The sequence below is a fragment of the Camelus ferus genome, chromosome 21, assembly GCF_009834535.1.
Source record: "Camelus ferus isolate YT-003-E chromosome 21, BCGSAC_Cfer_1.0, whole genome shotgun sequence".
Lineage (NCBI taxonomy): Eukaryota > Metazoa > Chordata > Mammalia > Artiodactyla > Camelidae > Camelus > Camelus ferus.
Window position 1 is genome coordinate 17569808 of NC_045716.1, and position 26610 is coordinate 17596417.

At 34.4% G+C, this 26610-nt stretch overlaps 1 protein-coding gene across 1 annotated transcript in view; it reads right to left on the bottom strand.

Annotated features, from left to right (window-relative positions):
- The window catches only part of ATF6 (activating transcription factor 6), a gene marked incomplete at its 5' end in the record, with an annotated part of 166906 nt that overhangs the window by 83257 nt on the left and 57039 nt on the right, over positions 1-26610 (bottom strand). The window contains 4 exons of the mRNA XM_006173144.2: positions 15612-15726; positions 17702-17769; positions 21652-21751; positions 22802-22915. Of these exons, the coding sequence (XP_006173206.2) occupies positions 15612-15726; positions 17702-17769; positions 21652-21751; positions 22802-22915 (397 nt within the window). The remainder of the gene's footprint in view (positions 1-15611; positions 15727-17701; positions 17770-21651; positions 21752-22801; positions 22916-26610) is intronic.

The following is a 26610-nucleotide window of genomic DNA, read 5'->3' on the forward strand; positions in this document are numbered from 1 at the left end:
ATTGCTACGACCACTATGAAAAACAATATGAGGGTTCCTCAAAAAACTAGAAATAGAACTACTATTGGTTCCAGCAATTCTATTCCTGGGTATATATCTGGAAAAAACAAAAACACTAATTCAAAAAGATACATGCACCCCAATGTTCAAAGCAGCACTATTCATAATAGCCAAGACATGGAAGCAATCCAAGTACCCATCAACAGATGGCTGGATAAAGAAGACACGAGATATGTATATGTGTGTATGTGTGTGTATCATCTCACACACACACATACACACACACATGCACACAATGTAATATTACTCAGCCATTAAAAAGAATGAAATACTGCCATCTGCAGCTATGTGGTTGGACCTAGAGAATATTATGCCTAGTGAAATAAATCAGACAGAGAAAGCTAAATACTGTATGATATCACTTATGTGTGGAATCTGAAAAATAATATAAATGAATGTATACAAAAACAGAAACAGACTCACAGATATAGAAAACAAACTTGTGGTTACCAAAGGGGAAAAGGAAGAGGGGAGGGAGAAATTAGGGGTGTGGGGTTAACATAGACACATTACTATGTATAAAATAGATAAGCAACAAGAATATACTGTGTAGTAGAGAGAGCTATAGCCATTATCTTGTAATAACCTATAATAGAATATAATCCACAAAAATAATGAATCACTATGCTGTACACCAGAAAGTTGCATAATATGTTCAATCAACTATATACTTCAATAGAAAAACAAAAGACTTGCTTCCTTAACCCTCAGCTGTACTGTCTACATCTCAGATGCTGAAAGAGATAAAACTGACATATTACAGAATTCTGTGACTTGTGGAAAAGCAGAATGTGCCCACAAGAACCAAGAAACTGATTCAAACTATTAATAAGAAATGACCATATGTTGAAAGCTATCTTTGCCTTACATTATGGGCATTAATAATTGACCTTATTGTCTCTTATGCAACAAAACATTTCAAATACTATTAGGGTGTCAGTTAAGTTCTAATGTTATTCTGAGACCAATCATGTAGAGTTTAAATACACTGAAATATCTTATGTGGTAAATTTATAATGCATTGGTTGAAGAACTAATACAATACCTGAGAGGCTAATAAAATCTTGGATAGTTGACCTTGCTCAGTGACTGCTGGATGAAAAGTCAGTAAAAGAAATCATGGCACTGCTACTTTCTAATCATATAGTAACTAATCAAACTAAAGATTTAGTTGCAAATATGAGGACTGAGTTAATATTTCCACTATAGAATTGTGCTTTTGTTTTACAAATGAAAGAACCTACAATATTTTGTTTATATTCATTCGGTATGAACACCAAGTAATCAGCAAAAAAGATCTTTTATGGCAATGCTTGGCAACAAACACAAGCAGTACTAAAATATTCAGTGTTGAATATGTTTTTGAATTTCATCACTTATCCTGGAACAACTGTGTTGATATTTATATTGCTGCTGCAGAATCAATTTTGGTGCCTTAACGTGAATCAAGGCAGTGGTACTAAACTGCACTAGAGTTCAGTATATTATTCATCACCTCATGTTCAGATACACACACGTATGTGCACACACACAAAGTCATCTTAAGGATACCCTTGATAAAGCAATATTATTGCTTTTTAACATTCTGTGACAAAATAGGAAATACACATAAAATATGTATTTCTGCTGCATCCAAAGTATAATGATTGTCTAGAGGAAAATCACTTGCGTAACTATTTGATTTGTGAGCTGTACTAGCTACTTTTTAATGTAACATGAGTTTTATGTAAAAGAATGTCAGATAGACAAATTATAGTTATTTTTACTTAGGCATTTGATAGACAAATGAATTAAAAGAAACTGCCACTTCAAGGAAAACAACTGACAATATTTTTGACAGTGATAAATTTGAGCCTTCAAACAAAAACTAGAATTTTGAAAAACTTGAATCTGCTACCATGAACTTAACAGCTTCTTAATACTGAAAGGCTTTTCAGATAAGATTTGTGATGGTATTAAAGAATGTGATTTTCTTTTAATATTGTACAATAAAATGTACCCACATTTGGAAGAGCTGCATAACTCAGTGAGCTACTTTTTTTTTCCAAATGACCAACGTGTGAGGCTACAAAATTATGCATGGGTAAGAGATCCATTCAAAGTGCAAGATAAACCAATGGATTTTAATGTAACAGAGGGCTAAAAGTTCCTGGATTTGGTTTCTACACTGCAACTACCCTTTAAGAAACTATCTCTTGTTGAATTTTAGTGTAGCATCAAAGAATATCCACAATTATCTGAAAAGGCTTTAAAAATATTCCTTCCTTATCCAACTACATATCTGTGTGAGGTCAGATGTTCTTCATGTATTTCAAACGAAAGGAAGTGATTAATGCAAAAGCACATGTGAGAATCCAGCTGGCTTTTATTAAGCCAGGTATTAAAGAGATTCATAAAAATATAAAATCATGCCACTCTTCTCAGTAATGTTTGTGTTTTGGAAAATATAAGAGTCTGAAACCAAAAAGTTTGAGAACCACTGATCTACATCAGTCTGAGGATCTCCACTTTCTTATTACTCAGTTGAGTCTGAGGCTTTTTCAGGCAAAAGAGAAGTCTGAAAATCAGAGCCTAATATATAGAAAATGAGTGGATAAATATTATCTGTGCAGATAAATGTCTGCCTGGAAAACTCTGAGTTGGATTTTTTTCATTCCAAAGCCAAGGAAAAATTATTTTTTGACTATATATCATTCTCTTCATACTGCTGTACCTCCACCAGAATAGATATCCAAAAGCTACTAATTCAAAGTACATTTAAGAGGAAGAATGTAACCAGTCTCTTCAAGAAATTTCAAAGTAGACATCTAATGCCCCTCTCCAAGGCAAACTCATTCTTAACAGAATAAAAGTTATTGAATTTCTATTCAATAACAAATAGAATGAGAAGGAAAACAGCTATAAAATTTAAACTGAATAACAGAGGCCTATTTATTCTGTATGATATATTTTAGTTTTATCACGAAGATTTATTTCTAAGTGTATTATAGTTAGACATAGATTACGCTAAATAAATTCTTCAAAATATAGGTTATGGAAGATTTAACAATTTAAGTTGGCAAGCTTTTCTTGAATACCTTACATATTTAAAATAAACACTGCACAAGAGATAAAATGCTAACATCATCCCACCCTTCTTGGATACCACAGACATACATTGTAGATGGGTCTCTATACATATGGAGTTTATTCAGTCTGCAGCTTATTAATTCTAGAGCTTAAAATAACACTTAACCGAAAAAAAAGTCTTTTTTATCCATGTACTCACTACCAGGCTCAGCATTTCAACTCTGAAACACAGAGACGATCTTACTGGATCCCTCATGCAAATGGTACCTACTCTTTTAAAAATGCCTTTATTTACTTTCTTAAATTTAAGTACAGTTGATTTAAAATGTTATATTAGTTTCAAGTGTGCAACATAATGATTCAAAACTTTTGTAGATTATACTCTATTTAAAGTTATTATAAAATATTGGTTATATTCCCTGTGCTGTATAAAATGTATTTAAATTCACTAATTTTCAAAGACTGACTTCTAGATTTACCATGAGACATAGATGGCCCTGATAAAAGTAGTCAAGAAATTCTTGACTATCACATTATGGTGATGGTATAAACTAACACAGAATATGTTGTCAAACTGATGGTATCCAGTTCATTCATTCATTCATTCATTCATGCAATATTTACTGAATACTTGCTATATGCCTGGTATTATGCTAGATACTAGGGATAACACGATGACTAAGATAGAGATGGTTCTTGCCCTTGGGTGCTTAAGGCCTGGCAAGGGAAACAAACTGTAAGCAAACAATTGCATAATTATTTAGTTAGATATATGCCACACTCCTAGTCTCAGCTAATCATCCACCCTGCTGGCTTCCAGTGTGATTCCTACACTATGAACTGGAAAACATCTCAAAGCCTACCCATAATAGGCTCTTTTTTTAGATTAGCATCAATGCCTTGAAATAAATACTACACAACCACAACTATTAGCCTTAGGATTTTTCAAGAAAAATCAACTAAGTGTCAGTATTCAGATTTGCTGATACTGTCAAACTTAAACAAATCAGAGTCCAAAATAAGCAAATTACCTCATATAGGTGAGGGGAAGAAAGGACATAAGCATTTAACACCTTAGTCCTGAGTCAGATCATAAATCAACTTTTCCTAACTATAGTAATTGCTTCCTCCATAATTAGGTTTTGTAACATCATACAAAAGCTTACACCAAATTCTGTTTAGGCATAAAATGATTTAACAGTCTGCTACTTTTCTGACTTTATATGAGGAAAAACTCCAAGACCATCTGTTCATAAATTAAATTAGAAATAGTTCTATCAACGTTTATATTTTAAAAATGTTTTACTATTATTAAAAACTAGCTCCAATTTAAGATTTAGAAGACTTCTGACATCTCAAGAAATACTATAAATATGATTTTAGTTTTAGAAATCTGGTTTTAATTCCATATTTTTTGGTAGTACTACTGCAAATAAACAAACAAAATTTGTTCTTTAACTTTATGCTCTGCTTTAAATAGAAAAACATTAATACAGATGAGGAACATTGACTTGTTTATTTTCCTTCAAAACATCTGTCAAAATAAAATATGCATTCCATTCTCACATTTATATGTACAAAAATTAACCACAATACTCTTTCTTTATCCTTTACCATTATATTTCTCCTTTCCTTAAATACATACACGGACACACAGATACACAGACACACACCCCCTCCTCAATTCTCTTCTCTTTACCTGTATTCAGGCTATCTCCCCTTCCCTTAATGCCAAATTTACCAAATCCACCTTTTTATTTCCTTCACAATCTCTCTTAACTGCTTTTAACCTGGATTCTGTTCTGATTACTCTACATAACTGTAATCTCATCACCAACAATTTCCCTGTTTACATAGGCCAAATGTGCTTTTCTCATTTCTCATTCTCAGTGAGCTCTGTAACATTCGATACTGCTAACCAACCTCCTTTTTGAACTCTTCTTCCTTGATCTCCATGTTTTAAAATAAAATAAACAAGTTGATTTTTTTCCCTTCATCCATAGTATGCCATTCCAATTCTCCTATATCTCTAATCATTTCCTCTGTGTTTCCCTGGTAGCTCTTGTTCCTCCTACACTATTACTCTAAGTAGCACAGGGCCTGGTTTTCCACACGGCTTTGTCTTTAGTCTTGTTCTCTTTGGAAAACGACCCTGAAGCAACTCAAAATATATTTTGAACAGACAGATCAATGGAATTAAACTCCAAGTTGAATACTCTGAAAGATAAGACATTTGAATATAAAAGTTCTAGAAAGGCAATATAGAGCACTGGCCAGAAACAAAGAGTCTGGCCAGAGTCTAACCAGACTCTCTAGGTTAAATTCTGGCTCCATCATTTCCAAATTATGCCACATTGGACAAATTAACCTCTCTGTGCCTCATGCTCCCCATCAGTAAAATGAGGACAGTAATTGGACCTACCTCATAGGGATATTATGAGTATTAAAGATTGGTATATTTTAAATGCTACAAAATTATTATTAAACAAATTATAAGACCACTAGCTATTCAAAAATCAAACTCATTAATTTATGAGCCTACCTTGTAACTTGACATTTTGTTTTTGTTATGGTTGTTTTTCAAAACTCTTAAAATGTACTAACTCCAACAGACTGAATTACTCTAGTAGCTTGAAAAGAGTTTTAATACAATACTATAGATTTCTAAGAGGACAGTGTTCACACACAGGAACGCACATACACCAACACACCTACACTCACACAAATAGTTAGAAGAATACTCTAGATTTCTAGAGCCAGAATGAAAATGCAAATCTACTCTAACTTTTTCATTTTACAGATAAGGAAACTGAAGATCAAGATCTTAGAAACAAGTATCTGTCCAAAGTCAAATAGTGAGTGGCAGAATTGGGGCCAGAATGCAGATCTCTAAAGCCTGCATCTATGAATTATTTAAGAAACATTTTCCCTCATATATTCATGATATAAAGAATTTTTTTTTTAGAATGCAGTTTTGCTTTCATGAAATGTTTTCTTCCCTCATTATGAAAAATCTGAAATTTGATGAGAAGGAAATTATCAAAACTTTAAACTATAAATTATTAAATCCTACCTTTCTTCAAGGTAAATTTAGAAATCTTTCTTCAAAAGTTATTCTCCTGGGACAAGACAAGGATGTCCACTATCACCACTCCTATTCAACATAGTCCTGGAAGTCCTAGCCACAGCAATCAGGCAAGAGAGAGAAATAAAAGGGATCCAAATTGGAAAAGAAGAGGTAAAAGTGTCACTATATGCTGACGACATGTTACCATATATAGAAAACCCTAAAAGGTCCACACAAAAACTACTAGATTGAAGAATTCAGCAAGGTAGCAGGTTACAAAATTAACGTTCAAAAATCAGTTGCATTTCTTTACACTAACGATGAATCAACAGAAAAAGAAAGTAAAGAAACAATCCCTTTAAAATAGCACCCAAAGTAATAAAATATCTGGGAATAAATCTAACCAAGGAGGTGAAAGAATTATACACAGAAAACTATAAACCATTGATGAAGGAAATTAAAGAAGACTTCAAAAAATGGAAAGATATCCCATGCTCTTGGATTGGAAGAATCAATACTGTTAAAATGGTCACACTGCCCAAGGCAATCTACAGATCTAATGCAATCCCTATCCAATTACCCAGGACATATTTCACAGAACTAGAACAAATCATAATAAAATTTATACGGAACCATCAAAGACCTAGAATTGCCAAAGCGTTACTGAAGAGAAAGAAAGAGGCTGGAGGAATAACTCTCCCAAACTTCAGACAATATTATAGAGCTACAGTCATCAAGACAGCATGGTATTGGTACAAAAACAGACATATAGACCAATGGAACAGAATAGAGAGCCCAGAAATGAACCCACAAACTTTTGGTCAACTCATCTTCGACAAAGGAGGCAAGAATATACAATGGAATAAAGACAGTCTCTTCAGCAAATGGTGTTGGGAAAACTGGACAGCAGCATGTAAAACAATGAAGCTAGAACACCCCCTTATACCATATACAAAAATCAACTCAAAATGGATCAAAGACTTAAACATAAGACAAGATAAAATAAACCTCCTAGAGGAAAACATAGGCAAAACATTATCTGACATACATTTCAAAAATTTTCTCCTAGAAGAAATAAAAGCAAGAATAAACAAATGGGACCTAATGAAACTTACAAGCTTCTGCACAGCAAAGGAAACCATAAGTAAAACAAGAAGACAACCTACGGAATGGGAGAAAATTTTTGCAAATGAAACCAACAAAGGCTTGATCTCTAGAATATATAAGCAGCTCATACAAAACAATAGGAAAAAAATAAACAATCCAATCCAAAAATGGGCAGAAGACCTAAACAAGCAATTCTCCAAGGAAGACATACAAATGATCAAAAGGCACATGAAAAAATGCTCAATATCACTAATTATCAGAGAAATACAAATCAAAACTACAGTGAGGTATCACCTCACACCAGTCAGAATGGCCGTCATTCAAAAATCCACAAATGACAAATGCTGGAGAGGCTGTGGAGAAAGGAGAACCCTCCTACACTGCTGGTGGGAATGCAGTTTGGTGCAGCCACTATGGAAAACAGTGTGGAGATTCCTCAAAAGACTAGGAATAGACTTACCGTATGACCCAGGAATCCCACTCCTGGGCTTGTGTCCAGAAGGAACCCTACTTCAGGATGACACCTGCACCCCAATGTTCATAGCAGCACTATTTACAATAGCCAAAACATGGAAACAGCCTAAATGTCCATCAACAGGTGACTGGATAAAGAAGATGTGGTATATTTATACAATGGAATACTACTCATCCATAAAAACCGACAACATAATGCCATTTGCAGCAACATGGATGTCCCCGGAGAATGTCATTTGAAGTGAAGTAAGCCAGAAAGAGAAAGAAAAATACCATATGAGATCGCTCATATGTGGAATCTAAAAAACAAAAACAAAAACAAACAAACAAACAAAAACAAAGCATAAATACAGGACAGAAATAGACTCATAGACAGAGAATACAGACTTGTGGTTGCCAGGGGTGCGGAGGGTGGGAAGGCATAGACTGGGATTTCAAAATTGTAGAATAGATAAACAAGATTATACTGTATAGCACAGGGAAATATACACAAAATGTTATGGTAGCTCACAGAGAAAAAAATGTAACAATGAGTGTGTATATGTCCATGTATGACTGAAAAACTGCTGAACACTGGAATTTGACACAACATTGTAAAATGATTATAAATCAATAAAAAAATGTTAAAAAAATAAAATAAAATAGATTAACAACAAGTTCATACTGTGTAGCACAGGGAACTATATTCAGTATAATGAAGGAACTTATTCTGAAAAACAATATGAAAATGAATATGTGTATGTTCATGTATGACTGAAGCATTGTGCTGTATACCAGAAATTGATACAACATTGTAAACTGACTATACTTCAATAAAAATATATATATTAAAAAAAAAAGTTATTCTCTTCTGCAGCTAAAGGACCACCCATATCAAAGGAAACTATATATTTTTAAATTTTCATTGTTATTCAAATTACAAAAGTAATTTCAAACATGCATTGAGAAAAGTTTCCTTCTTTGTTTCTGCAGGCCCCACCTCTAGTAATCTTTTGGATGGTGGGATATAAAAAATAAGGTTAAAAGGCACAAATAAGTGGCAGTTTGAGCCCTAACATCTATTTAGGACTTGCTCTGCACAGTCTGCAGTACATTGCAACAGACTTTGTAGAAAGATAAAACAGAATGAATAAACTTCATCCCTGCCCAGAGAAAGCATGAAACCTAAAACAGGATATTAAGCAAATGCATATGAAAAACACACTATAAAATAAAGACTACTAAATAGAGCACATGAATAACAAATGGTTGGAAAATTATCCTTACTCAGATGGACTTGCTTACCATCCTGAGAATTTTGAAGACTTCAAATTATTCATAACTTTTTTGTGTCCATGTCTATTCTACCATGACTACTTACTAGTCTAGTTACAGAGACTCATTTTTCAAACATAAAACAAGTTATATTAGAGTTTGCAATTGAAAAGTTCAAGGAATAGAAAAATTTTTTTATGTTAGCTAGGAATCTGTTACAGAGCCAAGGAACAAATGACTAAATCCCCTGAAACCACACAACAGTAACTCTTATTTAACAAGGAGCTTGAGATCAAAAGTGTTTGATCTCAAGAATCTGGCATGCCATATACAGAATCCATAATAAAATGTATTTACACATGCACAAAAACCACACTTCTCTATGAGAAGTTCTAGAGTACTAATCATTAAAATAGTGTCTATTTTGGCTAAAAGTACTTCCTTTTAAAGACACAGCAAAGATTTTTTTTTTCCCAATTGTTTTAAAAAGAAACCAGAAACTCTGAAAGTCTATTTCTTCTATTCCCTTGGTTTGAAGTCTGAAGATATACCATAATCTTTCAGACCATTAGGTTATTCTTTACTACTAGAAAGTGTAACCTAATAAAGCACTTAATCAACAATCAGGTAATTAACAAAAATTTTTTATTGTTATGTAATAACTCCAGCAAAACTGTCTAGGAGATTTGGCAACACAACATGGTTGGCTTTGGAGGAATAGAGTAATTTTGCTGTTTAAATACACTGTAATACATCTAAAATGCAGCACCAAAATGTAATGAAAAACATTTTTGTTAAATTAGAACACCTCAATTCCTGCCCTCGTTTCACTGCTCATCATTTCTTTGTCCTTACACAAGCCACTTAACCTCTCTTTGCCTCACTTATTCATCTGTAAAACAAGACTAGGAATACATACTTTATTATGTGTAAGGAAGTAACAAGATAATATATGTAAAAGGGGTTTGTAAACTATAATGGCTGTATACATTAAAGGTGTCAGTATTTGTATATAAATGAAATGTACAGAAAATAGATATATAAAGATAATGTTATTGATATAATTATTAAGTAAACTTATAAACCTAGTTTAAATGGATTCTCAGGCAATTCTGTTCTATTTTTTATAATGTGCTTTAGACCTGAATGACAGTATATTTCAAATTAAGCTAAAAATTATTTAGAAAAAAGCCCTCTACAAGGTTGTTTCCTAAGTCTCTCTTCTAAGATAAGACTTTTTTTTTTTTAAAAAAAGTAAGTATCTTTCCAAATTCATTTATTCTTTTTTTTTTTTTTTTCCAGCCAGAGAAAGAATTTGGCCAAAAGGCCATAAAAGTAGAGATAAGAAAATGGCCAAACTCCAAGATTCATGTGTAGGCTCAAGTTGTAAAGCCCCAAAACAAAAGGAGCTGTATCCTTTCGAAGTAGACTTTATAAATTATTTTCCTTTCATTACTAAGGAAATTTCTCTTGCCTCTGAAGGTTTTATATAAAATTATACATACTAAACAAAAAAATTCCAAGAAATAAACATTATGCATTAAGAAAATATGCCATTCTTCTAAGCATGTACTAGGTATTAATTTAGGCATTAATTTAGAAAATATCATTACTATTCTGTGGAATTCTCTTTTATGGCCTTCCATGGGAATAAACTTTAGGTAAACATTTTGAACCAATAACATCACCAGTCAACCATTCTTCACTAATTATAGTCTTTCCTGTTCTTTGTCCAAAGTTTCAAGTTGTTTTTTTTTTTTTAATTGTAGTATAGTCAGTTTATAATGTTGTGTCAATTTCTGGTGTACAGCATAATATTTCAGTCATACATATACATACATATATTTGTTTTCGTATTCTTTTTCATTATAGGTTACTACAAGATATTGAATATAGTTCCCTATGCTATTCAGAAGAAAGTTGTTGCTTGTTTATTTTATATATAGTACAAAATTTCAAGTTTCTGACTTATGCTGACTGAATCTGTAGAGATACCAGATACTGTCTCTTCTCCACAAAAGAAAGCAGTGAGGTCTAACAATCAAATCCAAAATGTTTCCACCAAATATATAAAAAAAAAAATGTGGATATGAGTACCTCAAAGTTCTACCTACTGATTATCAAACATTTCACAGTCAAACATTTCACCAAAGTGATTTTTTTAGCTTAAAAGCTTAGACTCAGAGACAAGAACAAAACTGACATATCTCTGGCTAGTACAACCATAAGGGAACAGAAGAAGGGTCATCTCTAACTGAACTTTCCAGGGAATTCAGCACTGCTTATGTCAGTAAAATAGATGCAAATTTCTTTAAGAAAACAGATGTAAAAATACCCTTTATATGATTCCGAAAAACAATGAACTTCCATCACTGTGACTTCTCTCAGTGAACCATACCTAAAATTGTCCTGTTTTATAAGCACTGAGTGGCTGGCATTGTGCTGAGTGTCAGGAGTGGTAATTAAAAAGCATATGACACTTCTTGCCTTTAAGAGGCTTATGATATAGATGAGAAGACAAGCCTTTAAGATCAAACAATTAGGGACAATACAAGAAAGAATTTTTTTTAAAAGCAGGGCTGTGTAACATAATAAACAGTTTATGAAGCTCTAAGGACGTACCAAAATCATTTTCTCAGAAGCCATTCCTTCTGCCTAAAGTTGCTGGCTTACAAAGCAAGATAATACATTTAATGAAATCAACCCTATTCCCCTGTCCTGGAATCCAACCCTGGTCACAAATGAATGGATCATGGATCATGGATCATGGATCATGAGCCAAGGCTGTCACAGCAATTCTACATAAGATATAGTAAACACACACACACACACACACACACACACACACACACACACACACACAGAACAATCAGACCCTCTTTCTGTTTGGGGAATCTGAATGAGCAATGTGTGAAAAAGACTTCAGTGGAATTACTGGAGCGGCTGTTGAATCAGGAATGACAACAAGCCACTACTCCAATTCTCCGTGAGGACTATTGTACATTCCAGTCTGTGAAGAACAAGCACAGAGGGACTACTTAGCTCCTGGACCAGTTTCTTGTGCTTCTTCAATTCCCATGTATCTTACAATAAGACCATATGGCTTAAAGTTATCCTTAAAATCCATACATATGATACTGTTCTAAGTTTTTTTTTATAAGAGACCAAGAAGATGTGAAATACCTAAATATTGTACCATGTCTAGAATACATAAAGTACTCAGGAAGAGAAGAAACATCTCTGAGGCCAGCACAGAGCTACATTAGGTATGTATCTGAAACAGATGAAAAGAAAATCTTTTGATTTGAAGGACAGGTACTGAACATGAAAAATATAAAAGAAACAAAAAGTGCTCCAAAAGTAGGCATCTATCTCTTCTAAAAAAGACATATCAAACAAGACTGAAGATTATATGGTGACCTGACATTCACAGCCATCTGAATCAAAGAGAACCTGTCCTTAATGGGAAATTGCCCTGGGAAGATAAAAAATGCCTTCCTCTGGTTGTTAATGGATAAGAAAGCAGAATCTCAGGATAGTATTTCAATGTTTATTGGAGTTATAGTTAAAGTAAGTATCATTTTCCTACCTTTCTTCTCAATGTTATCTTTTCTCCCTCTTCCCGTCTCTTTGGAATCACTTTCTCATCCTACTTTACTTGAGTTTTCCTGAGTATTTATACCTGTCCCACACTCTTGAATTCTTTTTCTAATATTCTTTAAACTACTTCCTCCCTCCCTACACTATCATATGAAAGCATTAAGAAAAAATAAACATTAAATCTAGTTGGATTTCTTATTTTTATATCAGTTATACCACATTCAAATATTAAAGTTTGAGAAAAAGTTATTTCCCACCACCTACCCCCAACTCCCCTCCAAATCACACTAAAGTAAGTCAAAGAGAGGAGAGAAAGACAAAATACTTGTAAGAAAACGAGTTATGAATACCTGGAACAAAACAAAGAAAGTAAAGGAGGTTTCTACGTTGGAGGCAGAAACTTAAATCAAAAGAACCGGAAAGGTTGGAAGCTCTGTGGGGACTACTGGGATCATAAGCATTCTTCCTTGCTGACCTATAACAGGACCTCAGTAGTTACCCAAGACTGAGTCTGCTTTGGAGAAATCATTTCAGCAGCTCAACTGTAATGAGATTAAAGGGTGCAGGAGTGTGCGGTACGAGGGAGTTTAAGTTTGGGAGAGAGCTGGTTTATTAAATAATGGTATACTAAACAGTCAATGGCCACATTTTTTTTAGGTATTAAATATTTTGTTTAACACCTGTCCAATTATAAAATAAAACAACATGGCTTGTTTATTGGCTCTGTTAATCTGGCTTATCCTAAGCAAAACTTTAGGGCATCAGAATTCCTGTATCCCTTAATTTCTAATGCAGTCGCACAGCATTAATTACAATGATTTCTGTCAATGAAATTAAGAACCTAAGTAGGAGAAAAAGTCTATATCCTTCTGCACAAGAAATGATGCCACCAGCCTTTTTGATGAAACTGTTAGAATATTTCATACTTAAAAATGGAAAAGAGAACCAAGACATGAGATCATTTACTTCTTTCATTTGCATTTTAGCAAAAACAAAAAGAACAATCCACTGTTTAAGAATCAAATTCCTGTCCAGTGACATAGTTTATAGTCATGATGGTAAAATTAACTTCTTTATCCCTACTGCTAAAATGAAACAAAGCAAGAAAGAAAAAGTGAAAAAGAATACTGTCTCTCTCTCCCTAACTACTGTTATCTAATTAAGTTCAGGTTTATCCTTACCTTACCTTGATATAAAACACTAAGATATGATAAATCATTAATTAGGAACTGAAAACCTCAAACAGAATGTAAGATATAGTCCTAACAGTATTTTTAAACATAAGACTGTCTCTTCTGGAACATCAAAGGATTGGGGGATGGCACAGTGATAAATTATTCTCTAGTAGCACCTTTTACAGCAAACTAATAAGAAACAGCTTTTACAAATGCAAGAAATGTAATGCACATATTAAAAAAAAATACCATCCATCTTCCTTTATAAAAATACAGTCCTTTTAAGGCTAGGATTATTTTCTTTGTAACAAATACTTTTTCTCTTCCATAGAAAAATGTTACTAGTCACATCAATCCGTGGCTTGACAATGGCTACTTTTAATAAATATTGTACTGTTTTTATCAAATAATAGAGAAATTATCCCAAACCTAAGAAAAAGTATTTGGCTATGTGAGTGTTAAAAATATGCTTTTGTGATGACTTCCATAACATATACTTCAACACATTCACTTTAATATCCATCAAGTCTCTTTGTGGTGCTAGATCCCATATTTAGAAGTTTGTTTTTCCCTCCATTTTAAATGTGATTGTGTCAACACAAAGTTAATATTTAGTTCTCATCAGTCAACACAGTTGGAGCCTTGCCGAAACCCTGTCCTCAGCTGCCCTCTTGCTGCTGAAAATGAACTCTGAGGCTGGTGCAGTATAGAAATATGACAATTATGTCTGCGAGAACAGGCTGAGCACAGGGAGTTTTTGTGAAAAGGCAGAAATCATGAGATTTCTATATCACTAAAGTCTTCCAAATCTCCTAGCATATTTGATTAATAACTAAAAATACATGAAATGTTTGATTTCCCTAATCTTCAAGTGTGAAGTTCTCTGGTCCAAAATTCTGAGCTGCTAGATATTTACATGTTAGGAAAAGAACTGAGTTAACTGAGAATTTCAACAGTGATAGTGAGGGGTGACAATAATCAGAGACTGAATCATTTACTGCTAGTATATGCTTATTTCTAATTATGCCCCCTCCACATTCTTTTAAGAAAAAAGAAAAAGAAAAACCTAGGATATAGACCACCAAGGAATTCTAACTCATTCATGGGCTCCTGGTTTAACTAACATACAGCACTCCAACAGAAATATTCATATGGCAACTCCTATGGAGACTATATTTTCATTTTAGAGGAAAAGTAGATGGAATGTAAATAAGCTAAGCATTTTTCCCCAGTAAGTCTAACATTTATAACACTCAAAAGTGCTCATATAAACATTTCCTTCTGCATAAGCTGACTGATTATCTAACACATTCTTCACTAACAGGAGTAAATGCTTGATAAAGGGAAGAGTAAAGAAGACTAGAGAGGCTGAGGAACTTAGATCCAAACATTCCATAATTAATATATTAATCAGTCCATGATTCATATTAAACCAAAATTTGGGAAGTCTACTTTTCAATAACCAAATGAGAATATCACCACAATGCCTGAAAAGAAATTTTTATCTTTGCGCTGCTTCTTTAGTTTTAAACAAACAGTATGGCTATCAAGATGGAAAAGAATAAAAACCTATAAGCAGTTTATATTTTCTAAATATTGCCTGACATCAATTCCATGCACCTCTCCATAGTGCTGAACAGCTCAAAGTCAAGCATGTATTACAGCACTTAGACTGTTTTACTCACATAGTTTATTCTATATTGCTTCCTATCTCTATCTTTTTTTCTTCCACAGTATTCAGCCCAGCGCCTTGTATACAGGAGGCTTTCAAAAATACTTCCTTTATTCCTTGAAAATGAACTTACCCTTCGAAACGACACAACATAAAATGTGTCTCCCCTTCTGTGGATGGCTTCAAAGAGGTCTTGATAACTTCTGGGTGAAGCATAATACACCTGTAGCTCACTCCCTGAGTTCCTGCTGAGGTAAGAAAATGGCAAAGTGTACTTAAACTAATAAATTTCTATCCTCTCAAAAATGTTCCCATTCTAAGGTGACATCTGAATTGTAAGCATCTCTCTCAATCAAAATATTAGCAGTATCTTGGCAGTAATTTTTATAATAACATTCTGAAAAGCTCAAGGTCAGGATGTCTGTAAGATCCAATTCACTAAACCTAGAACTCTCATTTCTGTATCAAGGCTCTAAAGTGCACCAGACAGTCAAGCATGTAAAAACAATAAAAGTATCAGAAAATAGATTTCTGCATTGGTTTGCGTGATTTTAAAATTTTGGTAACAAACATTAAGTCTGAAGAAAAGTTATTTTTCACCATTCTGTCAAATCTGTGAAGGCATGATTGCCTACAAGGCTAACTGAAAGGTGAAAAAAGCTTAGGATTTGGAAACAAATAGACCTGGCTCTGAATTCCCACTCCACTCCTCAAGTAGGTATTCTTGGGGGAATCAATCTCTGAGCTACCTCAGTTTCCTCACCAGTAAAATGAAGATAACCATATAAACCTTATAGTACTATTACGAGGGTCAGAAATGTTACTACCAAGCACGGGTCCTGTTCCATAGGAGTCACTCAACAATTGCTAGCCATAGATACTAAAAGTACCATGTCAGTGCCTTGATAAAATTGTAACTAAAACTATAGTACCTCAGACCCCATCATATCCCAAAAGATACACTCAAATGATGTTAATATAGCTCTTAATGATATTTTCTAGGGTTTTTTTTTTTTTTTACTGTTTAGCACAATAAGCCAACATCCAAAAGTTAAAGGAGAGTTAAAGAAATAATGTTTCATTTTTTCTTCAAAAAGAAAACATATGTATTTCTTTCTTATATATTCTTCTTTTATGTCTTCAATCAAACTGTATTAACTTAAGAGGAGGGGAAGATTGACCTAAGAGGAAATCATACGTGAGTCACAAGAATTTCCTTTAAAATAATTTCATGTACTCAATAGGCCATTTCTGACCATAATATTTTGAATAATAAGGCAATTTTTATTATTTATGGTGGCCGATGTTCTACAAAGTCAGTGCGAACAATGAATTAGCAAATCCTAAACCATCCTCCTAAGGGGAAAAAGGGTAGGTTTCTGTGAGCCCCAAGTTACAACATTTTTGTCAACTGATCAACATATAACCTTGTTTTATGTGTTTCTATTTAAAGATACCTTCTTTAATATATACTGTTCATTCATTAACATTGAATTCACAGTCAACAGCACTGTAAATCATGCCTGAATGAAGCTCATCTAATATGCATTTTCTCCACATGGCACAATACAGCTTTCTTGCACTCTTGCGAGCAATTAGGGCAGCACTTTAGTACTATGCATGGGGGCCATTTTAAACAAAGAATTCACAAGCAAAAGCACAAAATGTGAAAGATATGGCACTAAATAGATCTCAAAAAGGACAATTTTTTTTTTACAGTATGAGAGCTGAAACAGAAGGCAGAGTACGGCTTTGTTAAATTTCAGCTGGGAATGCAAATGACTATGAAAGCACTTTTGAGTACTGATTTTGGGGTTACAAATTTTCGCAAGTAGGTGGATTCTTAAATACAGAATACATGAATAAACAAGGTAAACTTAACTTATTTAGAACATTTTTAAAAAGACTTTTTAAATAGCAGTTTCAGGTTTACATCAAGGTTGAGAGAAAGGTACAGAGATTAAAACATTCTTAACTAATGAAGAAATAATATGCCATCACAAGGATGTGTCAAAAATGGTATTTTTTAATATCCATTTTTAAATATATATACAGTAAATGAATGAAATATTCTGGTTCAGAGTTACTATATACATTTGAATTATCTATTTCTACAGGATAATGACGAGAACTAGTTTTAAATGGAGGGAAGTGTGCATTTCAACTTTACTAAAATACTAGATACTTAAAATTCCTTAGTCATGAGTTTCCACACTTTCTTACCTGATACTAGTGGTTTCTGTGTATTGGACGGCCATGAGCTGAGAATTTGAGCCCTGTCCCAGAGCACCCTGGAAGAAAAAAAATGGTTTAATGTCATATTATGAAATTATATGAAGAGTTTCCTAAATTGACTCATCCTACATTTACATTTACAAAACTTTCATTAAAGTATTCATAAAGTTTTTTTTTCATGAATATTCTGACATATTAGGTTTACATAACTAAACAACAACACAGAAACTGGAACTCTTTTGGTCATATTCTGGGCTGAGAGATGTGTCTGACGGACAGTAAGACATTTTAAGGCACTTCCCACAAAGATTAAAGAAACAGCGCAAAAACTTACTCCAAGCATCGTAAGTTCTTTGACCAAGTATTGTTGAACACATAACAACTTACGTTTGTCTAAAATAATTAATTTCTCAATGAGAATTTCCTGAAGATTGAAAGGTTCGCAGTGAAACCAGACCCTATTGTTTACTGAGTTAAACACAAAGATCTTTGTGCCTAAATATACCTGTGGACTAATTCATCATTAAAGAGTCCTCATCAATGACTCCTGACCAGATCTGGAACAATCAGCGGTCTATACATACTACACTGGAATCCTGTCGCCCATAAAGCATCTGCTTTCCACTATGCCTTCTTATAGTCCCTAGAAGCTTTGTAAGCTGATCTTCAGAAAACTTTTGTAAGCGTATCAGAGTTTAAGGGCACATTACCAGTTATTACATTAGGAAGTGACCTTATTATTACCTGGTCAAATGGTGACTTAAGTAATTGTTTAATCATAAGATTATTAGCATTTGTTCATTATTGTATCCATCTATCCATCCATCCTCACCAATCAAACTTTCATAGACATGCACTGGGACTATAAAATTTAATATTTAACTTCTGTCCTCAAGAAATTTCAACTTTAACAGGGAAGACAGATATGTGGAAACCATATAGTGTGATGCTAAAACAGAAGAATATACAAAGCGTTAAGGGAAAAATAAGAAGGAACAATTTTGTTTGGTGGTAGATGCAACCAATGAATACAGGGCTTCCAATTTCTGGCTCTGTAACAAGAATCTTATTATATGAAAATCTAACATAGATCTCACATAGTGGGTGTTCAATAAACATATTAAACAAAATAAAAAGAGCACTGATAAAATGAGAAGAAAAAAGAAATTTAGGTTCTACCAATAATATACACCTACACCAGATTTGGAAGGCAGAAGGGAGACAGAGCCCATTTTTCCTCTGGCCATGGTAGCAGCTAACATGTAGGTTTTGGCAGACGTGAGTTTTTGCAGTACTGGGCATTGTATTCCAATGCCAGTAAGCAGCTTTGGGACTCTGAGGTAACTGTGACATTGGTAATGATGCCAGTAGCCTCCAGAAGTACTAACAACCAATAAAGTTGCCATAATAAGTAAACAAATGGTGTCAGAGAGACCCAGAAAAACACATACTGGATAATCGTAGAATTTCAGAATGTCAGAGCTTGAGCTCATTGAGACTAACCCTCATTATTTTATTAGAGTAAATAGTTATAGTAAATCACATCCTCTTCTTTAGAAACTTTCTTTGCTTGGGTTTTTGGACACAACTATTCTACATTTTCTCTCATTCTACTGGCCAGCCACTCCTCTTCCTTCTCAAGTGTTGATCTTCCCTGTCTTGTAGCCTCTAATGCAGGAGTTGTTCCAGGACTCAGTTCCTTAACTCTCTTCCTTCCTTTCTACTGTCTCTCTAGGTGGTATCATTCCAAATGAAATGTCCAATCTCAACCTCTTCCCTAAACTTCAGACCTGGATATCTGACTGCCCACTTGACTTCTCCATTTGAATGTCTAATAGCTGTTTCAAACTTACTGTATCTAAAACTCTTGTTTCCTGCCTCCAACTTATCTTTCCCCAGTCTCAGTCAGTGGCATCACTATTTGCCTGGTAGCTATAGCATAAGATTTATCACTGATTCCTTGTTCTTTTACAAGAGCAATTTTATCAACTATACTTTTAAACTATGTTTGGCATTCAGGTACTTTCCTCCACCTTCACATCTACCACACTAGTCTGGGCCACGATGATCTCTTGCCTAGACTAGTGAAATGGCTTAAATGGTCTCCCTACTTCCACTCAAGTTCCCTGCTATGGCCTACTCTGTGTTGCAGTTAGAGTGATCTCTTAAAAATATAAATCAGATCAAGTCACACACCTCAAACCTCTCAATGCTATCCTCTCACACACGAGATGAAGACCAAAGGTCTCACCATTGCCTAAGAGATTTGATGTGATTTAGCCTTCTCTGTCTCTCTGACATCATCTCTGGCTCCTCTCCCCTTAGTCACTGCTGTCCAGTTTTATTCAACTTCTTGATGTTCCTCAAATACGCAAACTGTTTCCTCCTGAGGGTATTCCCTTGCTCTGGAAGATCTTTCTCCAAATTTTCTCCTAGATCTTTACATTGTTTACTCCTTCATTTTCTGCCAATGGCAAAAGCAATGTTCTACATTTACCTCACCCACAGCAAGGGAGACTGCAGTAGGGACTAAAGACCAGGCCTGATCCCTAAAACATTCTGCATAATTTTCCAGACTCTTTCCTCCCCAATACTCAAAGCTAGAAGCAAAGGATTTCAAGTTGTTGGGGCCACAATCTGGAAGAACCTGGATTCCTCAGTCACTGTTTAGAGGAAAGGCAATCTAGAGAGCTATTTCAGACTGTGAGTGGGTGAGAAACAAATGTTTAGTCCATTAAGCTACTGAGATTTTGAGGCTAGTTAAGTAGCTAGCATTAAGTACCTGATAATATCTTTCTCAAGTGGAATCCCTATAGAGAAGGCTTCTCTAACTACAATCTAAAACAGCCACTCATCTCTCAATTCAAACCCTAACCTCCAACCCTGATTTTTCTTCAGAGAACTTCTAATTTTTAGTATGTTTAAATACTTATTTACTTGTTTATTTTTTAATTTAATTTTTTCCCTTGTGATGAGAACTTTAAAGATCTACTCTCTTAGCAACTTTCAAATATACACTATAGTATTATTAACTATGGTTACCATGCTATAAATGACATCCCCATGATTTTTCTGTTTTATAACTGGAACTTTATACCCTTCACCTGCCACCTCTGGCAACCACCAATCTGTCCTCTGTACTGGAAGCTTGGGTTTTTTTTAAGATTCCACATGTAAATGAGGTCATACAGTATTCATCTTTTTCTGTCTGACTTATTTCACTTTACTTGTTTATTGTTTATCTCACCTACCAGAATGTAAGTTCCACAAAGGCAGGGACTTTACCATACTCACTACTATATTCCCAGGGTCTAGAACAGTACCTGGCTCATTATTACTACCACAGGTAACATATGTTGGGAGCTTGCAATGTGTGGGTCTAAGTGCTTCAGAAGTAGTAATAAATATTTGAACAACAGAAAGACAGTAAATGGTGCTTTGTGGTAGACAACATTAAAGACAGAAGCTCAACTAAATAGGCTCTAAATAAGAGTTGTCATTAATCTATAGTGCTACATGTCTAAGTACAAGAATGCTCTCCATGAAGACGTGTCTTCACTTCCAAGCTGTCCTATGTTTGAAAAGCTCTAAGAACAAAGGAGATAAACAGTATCATTTATTATATCACTTGTGCCAAAAACATTTGATACAGATGTCCATGCACAGGAACCCCTGGGCTTGAAAGTAAGTGTGAGGGAGACAGTAGGAAACAGCACTATGCCTGAGCAGGAAATACTAGTGCTGTAAAACCTAAATGATGCTGTGAAATATGGGAGGAGGGCTTCAGTGGCAGTGAAGCTAAATCAGAAGCAGCAGGAGGCAGCAGGAAGTGGCCAAAGTTCAAGCTTCCCAAATCTCCCAGGGAAGAGAGCAACCCATCTGGGGGAAGTCTTCTAACAAATATGCTAACTATTGCTCAAAGACAAGCAGAAACAAACCTGAAGAATTCGGGTTTTCTCTTGATTATTCGTCATTCTTCTCGACTTGGTCCTTTCCACTTCATGTCTATGAACCCACCCTCGAAGTTCATGATTTAACCTATAAAACAGCTTAATTAATTAAACGTATTTCATAGAAAAGATATCTCAACCATGGCTGGAAATGAATTTAATCATATTCTTACGTTCCAAAAAGCATTCCAAGTGCCTAATAATTCAAACTGCTTTTTGATTTGAGAAAGCTAAGATAATGTTGTTTTTAACAAGACATGCATTTTTATACAGTACCTCATCAATCATGAGTTCAAAATTCAAAGAAAATCATAGCTAAATACCTGCCAAACATAAATACTGGATGCAAAGGTTTTTCCACAAAAATGTATTTCCTGTTTCTGCTCTTGGACTATGTACACACAAATATTGGAGACACTGGAGAACACGAAACAAGTCATAAGACTCCTAACAACAGATGGAGGCATTAAAGCCTTTGAAAATCATGCTCTTTTGGGAGGAGAAAAAGAGAAAGAGAGAAATTTCAATCCAGATTTTCCAACATTGGAATTAAAAAAAAAAAAAAAAGCCTAGCTCAAATATAACTTCCCTTTATTTTGCTTATTTTTTAGAATAGTTGTAACTATATTTACTTAACTATAGTTGATTACTATGTATCACCAAAAAAACCCCAAAACTGAAGCAGTTTTTGAGGTTCGAGGATAGGATTCAAAATCACAGGAAAAAATTCAAGGGAAAAGTAGATAAAGAAAGGTACACTAATGCAAAAGTGACTCCAGAATCACAAATCTTCAAATTATTATCTTCCCATTTGAAGAACAAGGTACCTTCCACTATGAATATTACTACCTGCATGTCTAACACTTACCCTAAATTTTTATACTAATATCATTCTGTAGTTTTCAAATAGGACATGTTTACATATACAACCCCAGTACCACCACATGAAACAGATCCATCACCATCTCTATCAGGTTGGTGGGGAAAGCAGACAACAATTGATATGCTTATGCTTATCCAATAAATAATTCAGAGATTTTCTCAGCCACTTGGTTAATCTGAACAAATACTTCTCCAGGTTCCAAAGCTAAACACAGGAGCCCACTGAGATATATCTGCAACAATCTATAAAACTCACCTGAGAGATTCTGTTGTGTTAATCAGGGGCTGACAAGGAGGTGGAGGAATATAAAGTAGTGGCTCTTCAGTTAGCACCATCAGGGCTTTGTCATTTGAAACAGAATGATCATATCTGAAACATACATGCAAAAAAATGCATCATCTTGTATCTTAAGTTCCTAAGAAGAAGTCTGCTATAAAGAAAATCACCACCAGTATTCAGTTTACACAGGCGATAAAAATACAGTAAATAGAACATACTGTAAGATAGAAGCCAATGTAATGGAAAAGGAGGGAAGTATAGACCATATAGCACAAATGTCATTTTCCAATTTTCCGAGATTATCATGGTAGTTCCCATTTACTGAGCAATTGTTATGTACCAGAAACTAGGGATACAGTGATAACATGTGGTTCATGTCTTCAATGAGCTAAAGGCATACACAGTACTGCTGGAACAGAGGTGACATAGTAACGGGGGGAAAGACTCACTGATTGACAGGCAAGTACTAGATAACCAGGATTAAAGTTTTGTGGTCATCCCCAATTCTGTGATGAACAGAACTGAACAGTCTCCTTAAAACAGTATGTGTTGTAAGGGGGAAGGAAAAGCATAAAATACTTGGCAGGAGAAAAGTAAACGCACTGAAAAGCTAAATGTAGGGGGGGAGGATATAGCTCAGTGATAGAGTATGTGCTCAGCATGCATGAGGTCCTGGGTTCAATCCCCAGTACCTCCATTAAAATAAATAAATAAATAAAAACCTAATTACCGACCCACCACAAAATTAAAAAATTTTAAGTTAAAAAAAAAAAACCTAAATATAAATTTTAGAATCATGGAGGAATCATTAACAAAACACCAGAGTGACATTAACCAATCATTCCATTTGCTTCAAAAAAATATGCTTTCCTAACCATCACAGTGATCTAGATCATGTGAATTCATATCCAGGGTGTGATATAGGGAGCAAAATCTGAGTTGAAAATTAGAATTTGAGCTGAGGCATTATTGCCATTTATTCTCTTCAGTCTGCTATTTTAGCTTTCTTGCTAAAAAATCTTAGATCTGTCTTGAATTTCTTTATATATGATACTCTGGATTTAGAAAACTAGATATATTAAAATCCAAACAGAAAAACTACAAACATAAAATTGGACATGGCCAGGTTTGCACTTTTCTTAATTCATTCAACAAATATTTACTGAATATCAACCATGTGCCAAGTACTGTGCTAGGTGCTGGTATTCCAACAGAAAACAAAAGAAATGAAGTCTCTATCCTCAAAGACCTTAATGAGGAAAATGGACCAAATACAAGAAAACAAACACATAAAATAAATACAAGTTGTGGTAAGAGCTATGAAAGAAACAAACATATGGTTGAAATATAAAACCAATGGCAATGTCTACTTTAGATAAAATGGTCTGAGAAGGAGATAGTATTTAAGTCAGGATAAGAAGAATCAGTCCTATAGAAATTGGGGGAACAGTGTTGTAGATAGAGGCAGGTGGGAAAAAGAAGCGTTCAAGGAATTTAAGGAAGACTACTCAACAGCTGAAGAGTTGTGAGCAAGTAAGGAAGGCACAAGATGAGGTTAGAAAGACAGAGACAAGATTATGATAAGGAATTACTAAATGTAATAGGGAGCCAAAAAAGGGTGTTAAGTAGAGAAGTGATATATTTCAATTTATGTTTGCACCTTGCTATTGTACCAAAAACAGTTCTGATGGAGGCAAAAGGGGAAGCTGGAAAACCAGTTAGGAGAGAGCTATAGCAATCCGGGCAAGAGCTGAAGATACCGTGGACTAAGCTGGTGGCACTGATGATGAAGAAGAATGAACCAATTCAAGACAGTATTTGGAAAGAATATCAACAGCACTTGTTTAAAGGAAAGAATCAGGGTTTCCGGCTTGAGCAATAAAAACGAAGAATCCTGTTGTAGAGAAGAGTTCCACCGTGCAGGTGTTAAGTTCGAAATGTTAAAAGACAAGTCAAAGAAACTACTGGATATATGACTCTGGAAACCCAGAAGAGAAGTCTGGATGGGAAACAAATTCAAGAGTCATCAGGATGTCTAGAAACGGATTGTGTGCTACATTATGAATGAGTCACCTAGGCAGAAAGAAAACAAAAAAGTTCACAGTTCCAACCTTAATATTTGGATAGAGAAGGAGCATATGAAGATGAAGCAAAGCCCATGAAAAAGAGGAAACTAAAAATATAGCAATACAAAAGGAGAACGCTTCAAAAAGGAGTGATCTACACAGCCAAATGTTGAAGAAAGATCAAGTAAGATGAATACAGAAGTTTTCCACTGAATCTGGCAACGCTGAAGTCACTGGCCCTCTTGACAAAAATAATTTTGGCAGAGTGGAAAACTAACTTCAAGGTAAAAGTTAGAGACTTCTCTGTATGCCACACACAAGGGAAAAAAAGAAACAGCTTAAGGAATACAGATCTTTCTTCCCTGCAGGTTGCACCAGAATCATTCTTGACATCCCTTCTTCTGCCTGTTAGGATTAAGTTACTTAGAATAAAATGGAGATGGTGGTACACAGGTAATGACTGCACACACAAAAGGAGATCAGCCTAAATTAAGAGTTGAGGGAGAAGAAAAAAAACTCTGCCTTACACTTGGTAAATTCTGAATGCTTATAAGAAAAGGCTGTTTGCCATACTAAAATAAATAAACAAACAAACCAACCCACCAAGAACAAAGATCTGTCATATATGTGTCATTTTAAGAATCAGGGGGAGGGTATAGCTCAAGTGGAGCACATACTTAGCATGCATGAGGTCATGGGTTCAATCCCCAGTACCTCCTCTAAGAATAAATAAGTGCTAAATAAACCTAGTTACCCCCCCCACCAAAATAAATAAACTAATTAAGTATATAAACTTAAAAAAAAAATGTAGTCTCGCCTTTAAAGGACCAGATTCAGGACTTCTCTTACAAGATCTTATGGTAGCTCACAGAGAAAAAAATGTGACAATGAATATATATATGTTCATGTGTAACTGAAAAATCATGCTCTACACTGGAATTTGACACAACATTGTAAAATTATTATAAATCAATAAAAAATGTTTAAAAAATAAAAAATAAAAAAATAAAAACAGGTTTGCATACTTACAGAAATACAAATGCTGTAGTCCATCAGAAAAGTTTAAAACCCCTTTTGAAAATGTAATTCTGATTTTATTTCCATGTGATAAACTCAAGTAAATGATTTCTGCATATCTGTGTTGACTGGCTTTGTTCTATCAGGCCAAAAATATTCTTTGGAAAAGAAAAAAAAAAATCTGATAGAAGAAATATCAGGGAAGAGACTGGGTGGAGTCAAAGAGGAAAGGGAGAATCTAAGCCAACACACAATCTGGAGACAATTAGGTCCACACGACTCCTGAGATGGTCAGAGTTCTAGGCTGCTTGCAAACCATTTCATATCAACAGAAAAATTTTTCAACAATAAACCACTAAAGTGAAGGACAGTGTTAGGTTGCTAGAGTTAATGAGAATTCCTGTAATAACTACAGGTTCTGACTTGATGCCTTATATGTAGAGTGACTATCTTCTTCCTTTTATCCAAGACAGTCCTGATTTATGCCTGGTATCCTGAGGTAATTATTACTAGCACTACTTTTCGTTCTTAAAAGTTTCACTGACAAATTATCTGGTCATCTTATTTATATACCATACATTTCTAAGACTGAATACTATATGCAGTTAATTATTAAATGATAGGCAAATGCAATATTATAAATTACAAGATTAGAATCTACTGCTTTTTTATTTGAACCAGTTCTCATAACTCTTCTCAAAA